Source organism: Diorhabda sublineata, chromosome 9 (assembly GCF_026230105.1).
Source record: "Diorhabda sublineata isolate icDioSubl1.1 chromosome 9, icDioSubl1.1, whole genome shotgun sequence".
NCBI lineage: Eukaryota > Metazoa > Arthropoda > Insecta > Coleoptera > Chrysomelidae > Diorhabda > Diorhabda sublineata.
In genome coordinates, this window is record NC_079482.1 from 13,172,273 (window position 1) to 13,186,905 (window position 14,633).

The 14,633-nt window shown below is 30.4% G+C and overlaps 1 protein-coding gene across 4 annotated transcripts in view; it reads right to left on the bottom strand.

Annotated features, from left to right (window-relative positions):
- Positions 1-14,633, bottom strand: part of LOC130448804 (lethal(3)malignant brain tumor-like protein 3) — a 338,247-nt gene that overhangs the window by 76,033 nt on the left and 247,581 nt on the right. For all 4 annotated transcript variants that reach the window (XM_056786329.1, XM_056786330.1, XM_056786331.1 and 1 more), the window contains 2 exons: positions 2,754-3,099; positions 1,940-2,189 (listed from right to left, as the gene is read on the bottom strand). In XM_056786329.1, the coding sequence (XP_056642307.1) occupies positions 1,940-2,189; positions 2,754-3,099 (596 nt within the window). The remainder of the gene's footprint in view (positions 1-1,939; positions 2,190-2,753; positions 3,100-14,633) is intronic.

Below are 14,633 nucleotides of genomic sequence, written 5' to 3' on the forward strand. Positions count from 1 at the left end.
TTATTTAGAAAAACACTGTAAATAACCCACTCCCTATAATAAAAAGTTCTAGAAGAATATATCAACGGTGCTATCAACGCTATTTAAAAAAAAATTTAAAGACGCCGCGCGAATTCGCCTAATTTTAAAATTCCATTGTAGCTGGACAGGGCCGGCCTAAGGACCCATTTTGTGAGATTGTTCGTAGCATGAGATAATAATAATTTCCTGAACATGGTCTAAGCTATAACATAAGAAAGACCTCATATTGAACCAGCAAAAAACAACCTGAAACGAAGAAAGTGAAATTGATTGAACAGACCAAAGACAAAAAAGAAATGGTTAAATAGCAGGTGAAGGGAGAAATAATCAAAGCCAAAGGTGAGCTTGATTCGTACAATCGAATCTCAAAGCAAGAATCTTTTATCAGATCTTGACCTACCTTTAGCAACAAACGATATCAAAACAGTATAATAATGAAAGCTCTTACAATCTTGAGGTTTTTTGGTGCTATGTGCGTTTTTGTCATACTTTTTGTAAGAATTATAAATTCTTAGTATACAGTTGTTTAATATTGAATATATCGATTAACATAAGGTCTGTTATTACAACTCTGGCCCACCCATTCAAATATTAATTCCAAATAATACAATAGTTTTTTTCTGTCTACTAAGACTAACAAACTAAGTTTTACATTATTTGTGCAATTAAAAGATACTATTTTGTATAAATCAAGTTCTGCATATGATTGAGAAAAAATAAACCGAATTATATAAATTGTTCAAATTGCTCTATTAAGAATTAATAATTTTTAGTGTAGTTAAATTCTCAGCTCTAAATTGATTTTTTTAGATCATTGAATATCAAATACATTTTTTTTCAAACTAAATAAGGTTTTAATAAATTTTCTGGGTGATTTATATAATATTGAAATTATCAACTAAAAACTATTTATAAACAAGAAAAAAAGAGGAAATTTATTAATATTGATTGATTGATACAATCATATAAACAAATAATTTCTAGCACACTTAGTAATGGAAGCTTCCATATCAACTCTTATTTAAGAGTTATCAAAATATTTCAAAAAACATTATATATTTAAATTTCGAAAATTTATTTTTGAAAATTTTATTGATACAAAAACACTGTAACGTGACCAGTTGCAAAAGTTGACCATTTTTATTTTGCTTTGCATTGGAATTGATTAATTATCAATCCTCTATTTGTTCTAATGAAATTGGATGTACATTAAAATAGATGTAACTTGTATTTTTCTGTATTTAATATAATATATAATTTCCAAGAAACCTGATCCAAATGTATCAATAACAACACTTGATTGGTTTCTATTTCTTTATCATATCGAGAAAACTCGATAGTATGTGGTATTATTATCAGTCTTTATGATTTCAGAGTATAGTTACTAATTATCGTAGCTTGAGGTTTTTGAGGATGAATTTTCTTGCTCAAACTAGGTCGTCGAGTTTGAAAAATCTCGCGTATTTCGTATAATTTCGTTGATTAATTCTGAGTGACTTTTCTGTTGTTGCAGTAACTATATGCCCTTTGTTGTTGCCACTATAACAGATATCAAGGAATTTTTCAATTTTAAAAGTACAACTTGCAGTACAATCTGGGGAAATGAGAGATACGAAAGTAATCAGAAAGCTAGAGAACACTAATCAAACGGAACTAAGGGAAATTATGTAAGCTAGCTCCTTGAATCCATCGCTAAAAGTGGTAGGCAGAGATTAGAGAACTTTTTACCTGTATCAAGTGACCAGATCTGAAGCACGTATTTGGAAGAAAATCATATACAGTATTCAGATTGAATATGAATAAATGAATCACCAAATTTATGTATAAAAAAATATAAAACTTGAAACTCTAAAATGACATATTAAAATACATCATCTATTATTTTTCTAGCGCAATATGTACGGCTAGCAGTACTCACCTGTATTTCAGCTTCTTTGGCGGTTCTTACCATTGCTAATAATGTTTGTGTTGTCGACATGTCAATTAAGGGCGGAAACATAGCGGCACCAGTAACGCTGCTGAAAGGGTTCATCACTGGGAAATCTGACCTTTTATTGTTAGCATCATTTTCTTTATTTTGTGAATTAATTGGAAGTAGGTTTGAGAATACCGGCTTAAACCTTTGATCTATGGGTGGAGGAAAACCATTCCTTGCTGCGTTGAAATAACTGAAAAGGGAGAAAATACTCAGATTATTGAGATGCAGATAATGCTAATTGAAAGTAATCCAATGATAGTGCTTTTTTCAATTACATAAAATTAGTAATTTTGCGGCATTTACTCAACAACTTAATCCCATGCTATCAAAATATCATGTATTTAAAAAATTAACTTGAAACGTGTTTTGATTTAATTGTTAGTGAATAAACCTTACAGAGATATATTTATAGGAAAGGATCTAAAGTAGTGAAATTAGTCTACCATTGATATATAATATTAATATGGTACTTGGTGGAAATAATTTTTGCATATTTATTCTTTCTATTGAACAACAATGTTTGTAATACATAACTAACTACTATTTCTCCTAAAGGTACACAGTTTACCTCCAAGAGATAGAAAATACGATAAATTTGTTATCGAAACGTTCGTCAGACAGTGTAATCGTAAAGTGGTAGTGAAAACAATTTATTCAATATTTTTCACGCGACCACCTCAAATTCTTAAGATTCAAATCTTCTAATTGCAATTCAGTCTAAGAAAGATCAAAAAAGGGTAAAAATTTTACTCACTCGTTTGGGTTTGCATTATTATATTTCGCTGCCAAACTTCTCATGAAATCGCTGTAATTCCTTCCACCTAATAAAGGATTTTCCTGGGCAGGGGGTGTATCAGGGTGTGAGGCAGAGCTAGGCGTGACAGATCTGGATCTACTTGACGTGTCTGGTGTACCGGGGCTCAGTCTTTCGTTCTTGAGTTGATTATTATTGTGTAGTACAAAATCTGTAGATGCAGATAATGGAGTAGAGATGGGACCATTATTATTAACCGTACGATCCATTCTCTTTCTACGAACTGGTTTTGTTGAATGTAGTAGGGAATTGGTTTCAAAAGTGTCTGTGGGGGAAGTTGCTTCTCCTGTAACAAAATCAAGTTATCATTGGAACATTCCAAATAAGATCCAATTTTCGAAAAGTATTTTATTCACTATCTTAATCACTTGAAATATAGAGGAAAAATATATTTTACAAAAAGTTTAGTCCAGTCATATTGGGGTTCCACATCAGATGAGAGATGTTAAGATAATTTCTCATGTTTCATTTCAAAATATTCAAGGTTAAAGGTCGCAAATAATCCGTGTTTGCAAATATTTCGTTTACTTTGGCTCCAATTCTATTTATATTATTCATAAATACCGAGGATTGAAGATTGAAGATTGAATTCTTCCCAATTTTGTATGAACTGTTTTCTTTTTTCTACATAAAATTGTTTTAAATACCATAGGGGCAAAGAACACGCAGCGCTTAAATATCTATAGCATAATGCAATAGAAACCGATATTTTATTAAATGTATGTTACTTATATACAATCATTTTGTGTCTAGGACCCAAAGATGTTGAGATATTGGCAGTATGATAGCTTTAAGGAAATTAGTGTTATGGAATATAGATCCTAATTTTGTCTTGCTATGTATGTGGAACTTAGTTCTTAAATCAGAAAATGTAAATCAGGCGCTTCGTTAGAGTAGGAGTTGAAACTGCCCTGCATCCAGTTAAAGATTAGATCATAAAACTTCTTGGACCTTACAAAAGCCTACATAACAAGACCATGATTAATATTTTGTTATCAGCAGACACAGCTCAAGGCTGTAACATGCGTTTTAAAATCTATTTCCTTGACACGCACCTCGAGATCGGCCCTACAAATTTAGGCACTGTCAATATTTAACACGGTGATAAATTTCATAAAGAAATAGCGAAGATAGAGAAACTATGTTTAGTTGGATTGAATGGATTTTGGGCTAAATTGTAGAAGTGCAACTGAGTACAATAAATGTATAAATACAAATTTTTGTTCGGTGAATGTTACTAGGTGAACATGATTAAAAAAAGTGTATGTGATTTTTTGTAATTTGGAATATTCAATGAAATAATAAAAGTATCTGATTGAGAAATTGTTCATTGATATATAAATGAATAAGATACATAACAAATAGAAAATCTATCGATATTTGTGGGTCCTAGATGTGAGGGATCAAAAACCAAAAGTGATATAGAATGAGATTAAATTCTGTGTGTGAATATCTGTTATTATATAAATTCAATTTTATTTTCCATATATCAAATATATGAGGTGTGTATTAAATAACGAAATTATTGATATCAAATATTTTATGTTGTTTTTATGTATATTAATTTGATATCCTCCTCCATTCCTGAATTTCTTCATGCAATACTTGTTCAAAACATTTTCTTCCGCAGCCTCAAGAGACTAAAATCTTGTTCTTTACCATATTCAAATAGAAATATTCCTATCAACGTCAATTTGAATATTGAATTTTGAATTCAATGAGTTTAAAAATTTTCACAAGCTTTATTAATATCAAAAATCACCATATTAATTAATTATTTCCCAGACGATAAATACATAAGTATTCGAAAGCTCAGAAAATATATCTAAGTTAGTCCATTTTGATGTTCCCAATAAAAAACCACTCATAATATAGCTGGCAGAGACTTCTTTACAATTCATATACAGTGCTTTTCAGATAAAAGTATCCACCTTTAATAACTTTTGTAATACTGGTATTTAGAAAAAATCCAAAAACACGTCAATTTATGTTGGAAGGGGCAAGCATTATGGCTTATTTAAACTTACTGGAAAAGCCACCCCATCACCCCTAGCAGTATCCCCTTTATTTTTTTAAATTACTTTTCATATTTTTTATGTAAAATTTGGATACTCCTCTTTGAACTGATTTCAAAAATGTATAATACTTGTAGGTTAAAGTGGTTAGTTTATGAGATGAACAATTTTTATTTTAAGAGCACAAATTTTACTTATTATTTACTTTCACCTTATTTGCCTGTACTAAAATGGGTTGTACAACAGTTCAAACTCTTTAATCTTTTTAACTGTGCTATTTATTATGAAGTAACAATAAGTGTTCAAAATGAGTGCCATTCACTTCCATACAATGGTATAATCTATTTTGAAATGCCTCTCTGACATTGCTTAATACGGCTGGATTTAATTGTCGACATTCATTTTCTATCCTCTCTCTTAAATCATCCAGAGATTCTGGTTGGGTAGCATAAACTTTTGTTTTTAAATACCCCCATAAAAAAAAGTCTAGGGGTGTTAAATCCGGTGACCTAGGTGGCCACTCCATCATCTGCCCCCTTCTACCTATCCAACGAGCGGGGAATGTTTCGTTTAAAAATTGTCGGACAGGCATAGCATAGTGTGGGGGAGCTCCGTCTTGTTGAAATACCAGTAAATCTTCGGAAAGGTTATCATCATTTTCTATTATTGTTGTAATACGTGGGTAACTCAAGATATGATTCACCATTCAAATTTCCGTTGATGAAGGAAGGTCCGACAATGTGGTCACCTAGGATACCACACCAAACGTTTAACTTTTGGGGATGTTGTGTATGGAATTCACGCATAATATGTGGATCACTTTCAGCCCAATATCTACAATTATGCCTACTTACTAAGCCATTTAATGACCATGAGCATTCATCAGAAAAACAAATATTGTTTAACAATTGTGGATTGTTATTGATAATTTGCGTCATTGATTCGCAAAACTCTAGACGACGATCAAAATCATCTTCATTCAAGTCGTGCACCAACTTAACTTTGTATGGGTGGTACTTGAATTTATGGGGTTGTTGAGCCTCTAAGCTGACTTGCCCTAAAAGTGCCACTTGGATTGCTTCGTTATTTACGAGTCCCTCTCGCTTATGCACTTTATTGCAAACATACCCTGTTGTGGTAAATTTCTCCATCAGTTGAATTACATACTTTTCCAGTAAGTTTAAATAAGCCATAATGCTTGCCCTTCCAACATAAATTGACGTGTTTTTGGATTTTTCCTAAATACCAGTATTACAAAAGTTATTAAAGGTGGATACTTTTATCTGAAAAGCACTGTATATATATATATATATATATATATATATATATATATATATATATATATATATATATATATATATATATATCAAAATATGATATTAACACTGACTATTTCCTTCGAAAAATTTAAGCCAACCAAAAAGCTGTAATATTTTATGTTTACCTAGCAACGATCAAATTTCAGCGATAATACTGCACTAGTGCAAATTATCGATAATTTGCACTAGTGCCAAATTTTCGTCTAGGATTAATAAACATCATTTGGTTTTAATTTTATATTTTAAGAAAAGGAACAATTATTGTTTATTTTAAATTAAATTTTTCTCAGGAAATAGTCTGCCAAAATGCCCTCTCGTGCATGTCAAATTGTCTCATAATTTCCTCTCGTGCGCATTCGCGCACTCGAGAAAATTAAATTATCGACAATTTGACATGCACTCAGGACATTAATATTGACAATTTGCGTATTTACACTGAATGGTATATGAAACCTATGGCACAAAAAAGATCAGTGATAATAAGTTTGGCTGATATATCTATCCAACTATCAGATAACTATCATATTCAAGAAAAGGATAAACAGATACTACAATCAAAGCTTCGTACTTATTAACACATTAGGTTCATTTTCCTGAAACTTAATATTATGAATTTATGGTCGATTGTGTTTTTTTTTATTACACAAATAGGTCATTAAAGAAATATATACAAAATGGAGGAATAATAATATTAAATATATCAATTAAGATATTAATTATAAAAAAAAAACAAAAATTGCTTATAACAATATATTTTTGAGATGAATTGACACCTATATCAAAAACGGTTTATTGTATATTACTATATTATATTCATATGATTTATATCTGATATCAGTTTGAAAATGCCAGCTTATTATATACCAATCCAAGATTTGTCTCTATTTTTTACCTATATGACTAGATAAAGTTACTGTGATTTGAAAAAAGTAATTATAGCGACCTAAGGTTTACGATTAGTTCGTATCCTATTTGTATCGTAACATTTTTTTTCTTCTTCAAAGTTTTGTATACTATACCTCACTTGGCAACCTTGCATCTAAATTACTAAATCAACTACCACTATTAAGGAGATATCGAAGTGATTATAAGTTGAAAATAATTATTTTGAAATTAAATTTTAACCGTACTAGAAATTTTCATCAATTTCACAAAAGAAATAATTGATGCACCAATATCGATAGATTATTCATAACTCTTCGACAATGTGATGTTCCTTTATAAAAATACAAATTAACATGGATCAGTTAATCATATCTATTGATTTTGTTTACGGCGTTAATAAATTTTAACGGCTTGTTTTTCATCGGGTTCATATATTCGAAAAGATTTATCAACTAACTGCTGAAGATTATTCTTTAAATTTATCTTTGGGCTATTTTCAGTAGGTGTTAAAATGTTCAACAAAAAACGCATCGACAAATTATTGTAAATCTCATAACAAATTGCTATAATATATAAGTCATGGAGCCTTTCAACGCATATATTCAATAAGAAAAATGTTAGTAATAAAACATGAGCGAGAATAGCTCTTATGGCTATGTAACAAAGGTAATTTAATGGAACAAATCACATTAGCAGAACTATCAGATAAGAATGGCAATTTCAGGTACAAGTTCAATAACTTGGGTATGCGGTGTGTAGTGAGTAATACAATGAAAAGTTAATTTATTACAAACAAATTCGCAGTTTCGTTCCTGCAATATGTTATTAAAAACTTCTATTTATTTCTAGTGGCTCTTGAGATTAATAATAATTTTCTTTTGTCTGGAGTTCAAGTCAACATATAATGAAAATTTTTATTTGTACTTTCGAGAAAAGACAAAAAATTTAAGGATCTATAATCTATAATTTATTACAAATTCGCAGTTTCGTTCCTGCAATATGTTATTAAAAACTTCTATTTATTTCTAGTGGCTCTTGAGATTAATAATAATTTTCTTTTGTCTGGAGTTCAAGTCAACATATAATGAAAATTTTTATTTGGACTTTCGAGAAAAGACAAAAAATTTAAGGATCTATAATCCTTGTAATAATTCTCTTTTGTTGGGAGGTATCATCAGGAAAAAAATTAAATTAAATCTTCAAAATTGTGTCTTACTCAAATTTAACCAAATGTATAAGCAGTTGTGAATCTATTTAGGTACATAAAATAAGCACTCAATATCCAAAAATATAAGTTGAATAAGGTTTTAATAAAACAATCATTCATTAATAAGAGGGTATTATCGCTGTTTGTTTGTTTCCCTGCAACAGCTTTACAATGTTTATAAGAAGCTTGGTTTGTTTGTATAGTGCATATATTCATTGGTAATATTCTGACAGTTTAGACAGTTGAATATTATTGATTAGGATAGTGTCCTTAAAATGTCTCTTGCGGGGTATCTCAACTTAAATTTTGACCTGATGTATTCAGACTCAGATTCCTGAGAATCTAGGACTCCCTCACTTATGTCACACTTGGCGTCCAGTGAATAACTTAGTCATTAAAGTAAATACATTCGAAAAAGGGGAAAACTGAAAACCGAGCAATTCCTAGAGTCTCAATATCATAACAAGAAATTACCTGTTGAATAATGATTGAAATTAAATTACAGTTCAACTCACGATTAGAATTGTGAGACATGAGAAAAAATTAATACACTATCGAGATTTTTTAACTTGGTGAAAAATTATTGGTTTTGTGTTTGTGGAAAAATCTTCATCGATTGTTTCTTCAAACAGCCACCTTCTAACATAATAATGCGGTCAAGTTAGATATTCGAAGTTACATAAATTTCCATCAAGCTAAAAATCAGTAAAATTGTTTAAAATACAATTGAACATAGAATATGAATGTTCCCCATCATTTCCGTGTATGGAAAAAATTTTATCAAGGTCAAAGGTCAAAAAAAGGAGTTTTTTGCAATTTTCAGCAAAACGATGCGTTTTATCATAAAAATGCCGATAAGAAAAATTGTAAATCATAAAATCATCTACAAAAAACCTATTAATAGTTTTCCTCTACAAGCCACTGTTTCTGAGATATAATGATTCAAAAAGTTGTAAAAGTTGTCGTATTTAATGGTTTCACCAACAGTAAACTTTCCTTACAATATTGAAATGAACCGAGACTTTTTGTGAGTATTTTATATCACAGAAACGGTGGCTCGTAAGAAAAAAAGTATTGATACGTTTTTTATAGACAATTTTATGATCTACAATTTTTGTCTGAAATATTTTTATGATAAAACTCACCGTTTTTCTGATAATCGCGAAGAACTCATTTTTTTGACCTTTGACTTTGGATAAAATTTTTTACATACACGGAAATCATAAGGAAAATTCAAATTTTATTTTCCATTGTATTCTAAACAATTTTACTGATTTTAAGCTTGATGGGAATATAATATGTGGCTTCACTTTTTTTTATCTAATTTGACCGGACTATTATACTTATTGATAAATTTGATATGAATTTCATATAGTAGGATACATAAAGGAAGAAACATGGTGACATTTTCTGCGATATGAAGATTAGTTTTCAATTTCTTCTACAAAAGGTTCCAGCATCTACATTAAACACATTAAAAAAGATATGCAAAAATGGTTCCAATGTAAGAGTATACAATTTAATATGAATATGGTTAGATCTGAACTTATTATATTAATATATAATATATATATATATATATATATATATATATATATATATATATATATATATATATAATATTATTTATATTAATATTATTATTTATAATATATAATATAACATATTATATATTATAAAAAAATTATAAAAAAAATAAAGATAAGTTTGATTTATATATTACTGATGAAATAGCACAACAAACAAAATAATAAATGAAGTGGCAGCCAAAAATACTACATTTAAACTAAAAAATGTGAAGGATCTTCTGATACAAACATTCACTGGCAAAACTTTGTTACACATTTCATAAAAGAAGAAGATTAAATGTTCAAATTAGATAGTATTGTGAATGATCTTATAGAGCCGACAATCTAGAGACGACAGAGAGGCAGATTCTCAGTGAATAATTATTTATGTAGATTTTTATATATCCTCGTAATTTAAAGTTTCTCTACCGCTATTAAATGTAAGAGAAGTATCTATCTACTAACTACGTTCATAAATATATGAAATAAAATTTAGCAATTGAAAAGGAAATACGTCATAGTATGAAATATTGCACGTACAAACCTCACAAATCAGCTGGCTGGGGTCGTTCCTGGGCGGTTGTTTATTATTATTTTATAGTTATTTTAAAATTGTTCTATATGTTTGGAATGAAATGAAGTAGATGGCAATTGTGTTAACATATTTGTTTATGCGTATTTAATTCGATTGTTGATAAAATCCCCTTTGTAGAACATGTTTTAGTTTATGATAAATGTTTCATATCGTAAAGAAGGTTAACCTTAGAAAATGGACATATACTAGAATCGGGTTTTTAAGAACAATTACTGTCCATCCGATGCCGATTGGCCCTTGATATTGTGTACAAAAGGGAAAGGGGTAGATTGTCGAAAAGACATAAGAGTAGATAGTTACAAAAACAACTCCATTGCATTTATAGTGTGGAACAGCCAAATGGAATAAATTCATTATTAAATGACTGAGAGCGTGGTGTGAAAACACTGGGACACGTCCATTTGCATTTCTAAAGGCACATTTTTTCAAAATAAAAAAATTATAAAGAGTGTGTCATATGACGGTGGCCAATAACACCTTTCTTATGTCAAATACATCCCCCCGTATATTATTTATCTTTTAGATTGTTGAAAAAATTCTAGACATAATTAATGTACAATGTTCTATACTCGTAGCCTTAACAACTCATTGTCTAAATGCGTGTCAGTAGTGATCAGTGTCAGTGATATTGTCGTTTAAATTTTGTTAACTATACGTTATAATCAGAAATATGGTTCATTCAACAGAAATGGACAACATAGACATCCTACTAATGATTTTTCATTGAGATAAGCAGAAACTCAAATTGAAGTTGCTTACTAATTTCACGAAAAATTTCCAAATTTGCCGTCTATATCTCAAGGAACAATTAGCAAAATAGAAAAGCAGTTTCTTCAACTTGGTTATGTAAGATAAATAAAATAAGTAGCTACCAATGCAGTAAATTATGATACGAAATTAGATATTATGCTTAAATTTACATAGTTCTGTACAACGTGAGCGACACATCAATCTTTCGAATTTTATATGGAAATAAAATGCATTCCTACAAAATGATATGAAGCTTATGAACGACGATTTTGATAATAAAACCTATCTTTGTGAACAATTGATGAAAATGTGAGATAACATTATGATCCCATTAGAACATGATTTTTTTTCTGATTTTCTGATTATCGTATTTCACGGCCATGTTAATCGTCAATTGGTCTAATGAGAATCCTCACAGGATAAAAGAACGTAAACAAAACTAAACCCCTCAACTTAGATTAATAAATCGACGAATAACGATTGCGATTAGATTAGTTTCGCCTCAGATTGGCATGTAGCTAAGACGTTCATGGCGAGCATTTTGAACATCTCCTATATTGACAATGATGTTTCATTGTTTTCTGTCACATTATTAAGGAATAATCAGTATCAGGTAGCGAATTTGGGGAATAAAATAATTTTCTGTTTTTTATGTCAGGTCTCCGAAAATTGTTGAAAGAATGCGTCCACAAGTTTTATTACGTCAATTGCATCTAGCTGAATATTTCTATCTACAATACAACTTTTCATTGCCACTCCCACTAACTTGTTTAATACTTCTATGGTAAAAATGCAATCTTAAAACATCGTGGCCAACATTACGAAAAAGTTTATCGAATTTAGAAATATCATTCAGAGGTTTGTGCTTCTGAATTAATCTAGATATATAAATATTGTACTGTAGGTGAACAATGGCTTCAAAAATGTTATCCGGACTCTGTTCCATCGAAAATAACCATTTGTTATTGGTTTGCTGAATTTAAACGTGGTCGTACAGACACCGATGATGGTGAAGTGGTTACTCCAGAAAACATCAAAAAAGTCCACAAATTGGTTATATCCTAACGTAAATTGAAATTGCGTGAGATAGCTAAGGCGGCAAAGATATCAGAAGACAGTGTGTTTACAATTATGCATGAACAATTGACCATGAGGAAACTTTTTTCAAATTGGATGTCGCGATTACTCACAGTCGATGAAAAACAGCAACGTGTTGATGATTCAGAACAGTGTTTGGCCATGTATACACGTATTAAATCAGATTTTTTGCGTTGATATGTGACAATGAATGAAACATGGATCCATCACTTCCTCCGAAATCCAAACGATTATGATCTGAGTGGACTGCAGCTGGTGAACCATATCCGAACCGTTCAAAGGCACAACAGTCAGCTGGAAAGGTTATGGCTTCAGTATTTTAGGATGCGCATGGAATATTGTTCATCCGATATCTCCAAAATGGAGATACAATCAATAGCGAATAGAGTTGTTGGATCGTTTGAATGCAAAAATCAAGGAAAAACAACCTCAGGTCGAAAAAAAAACCACGGTTCTACCAAGATAATGCACTGATTCACAAGTCGGTTATGGTTAGATTGAACGAATTACACTTCGAATTGCTTTCTCATCCTTCGTATAGTCCGGATCTGGACGACCTCAGTGACTACTGACTATACGGCATCGAGAAGTTAGAGAAGTGATGGAATGATGGTGTAGCTCTTGAAGGAGATTACATTGATGAATAAAATCGATTTTTGGCAAAAAAATATGTTTTCTTTAGTTAGTCATACGTCTATTAAGTGATGTGTTAATTGTTACGTAACTTTAACCATTGACGAAGCTTACGCAACAAAATCTCTGAAAAGGAATAAATTCCCTCATTTCGTGATATTTTCATTGATGTTCTACTTATATTGGTTGTATCGTTATGTTATACAGTCTTTTTCGATACGTTTTCGAACAACACTAAAATAGTTTCTCCATTAAAATTAGTAGGTAACACGTTCAACTGAACAAAGTTTTCTGTTTTATATCTTTTCGTCAATAATATCAGTCAGAGCTCTATTTATTTAAATGAGAATTAATTATTTCCAACCTGTAAATCTTTTATTCATTTTCTCGATAATTCTTTAAAACATTAGATAATCATCTCGTACTGTAAAACATAGTAGTAAATAGCTGTCAAATTATTTCTTCCTAATCGACATTTTCTAACTATTAGAGTTAGGTATCCAAGTCTGTCTGCTTTAGAATGGAAATACTAACGCAACAACTTGTAACAATGGACACCTAGTAACAATGGACAACTTTAACGATTGATTAATGGTGATTGGCTATCTTACTCGTACCTTTATCAGCTTGTGCAGAACCATTATATTCTCTTTTCTTCACGCCAGATTTCAATGCATCGTGATGACAACGGAATTGATAGAAAACCTGTTAGGTTTTGTGAGAAAATAAGACACAAATTGTAAACTATGATACAATATAAACCATTTTCAATACCACTAAATACACATTCTACACAAAGAGTACGCGAATAATTTTAAAAATAAATGGAATTAACGTATGAGTATACGAATTTGGTAGAGAAAATCCATTTGAGAAATATGTTTTTGGATTTATTTTAAATCTCCACTTTTTCTATTTATCTACTTTATTGATTGTAGTTTTACTGTCGCTTCCTCATGGCTATTTCCTACTGCTAATATTGCAGTATTGCCTGCAAAGGTAGCTATAATTTAATTTTCGAATTCAGGCATGTCATTCGTGAACAAATCATATAGGAGAGGTCTGGCTCTTCTGAATTAATTTTTTTCAGGATCAGAGTTACTTTTGATTAATTATTTAGTATCGGTATGAGAAGTAGGGTTCTAAAATATCAGAAATCTCTATAGGTAACAAAATCTTGATTTAATTTCGGGTTAACTTGTTCAATAGTAGCTTGGCTTTCTCTAGAACTAAATAATTGATAAAATGAGAGATATTATATTCACATAAATGAATCTATTGAGAATATGTGGGTATGGTATATTAACCATATTTCATGATAGTGGTATATGGGTAAAAATTTTAACAGAGAAATGGATTGTACCCTCTTCACTTTTGGAGACCACACATAAGCGTGATCAGTACTCAATTTCCAATGCATAACCCATTACCATTGTTGTTCATTTCAACTGAACATACAATTTGCTAGGATACATTGATCTTCTCAATATAGTGAAGTATATGATATAGAGATGCTCAGGGTACTTTACAAAATTTCCAGATTTTCAGCGTGTGGTAAACAGAATTCATAGTTGTAAGCCAGTCTGTGATATATGCTCCTTCCAATGTCTATGGTAAATTTCTATTGTATAATTACCAATCACCATTAATATTCGTGATAAATGTACATTTCAATCTAGAATGATACTTAATTAACCTTAAGAAAATATGATTGTTACTTGACTGAATGCGAGTCGAAAATTGAGTAACA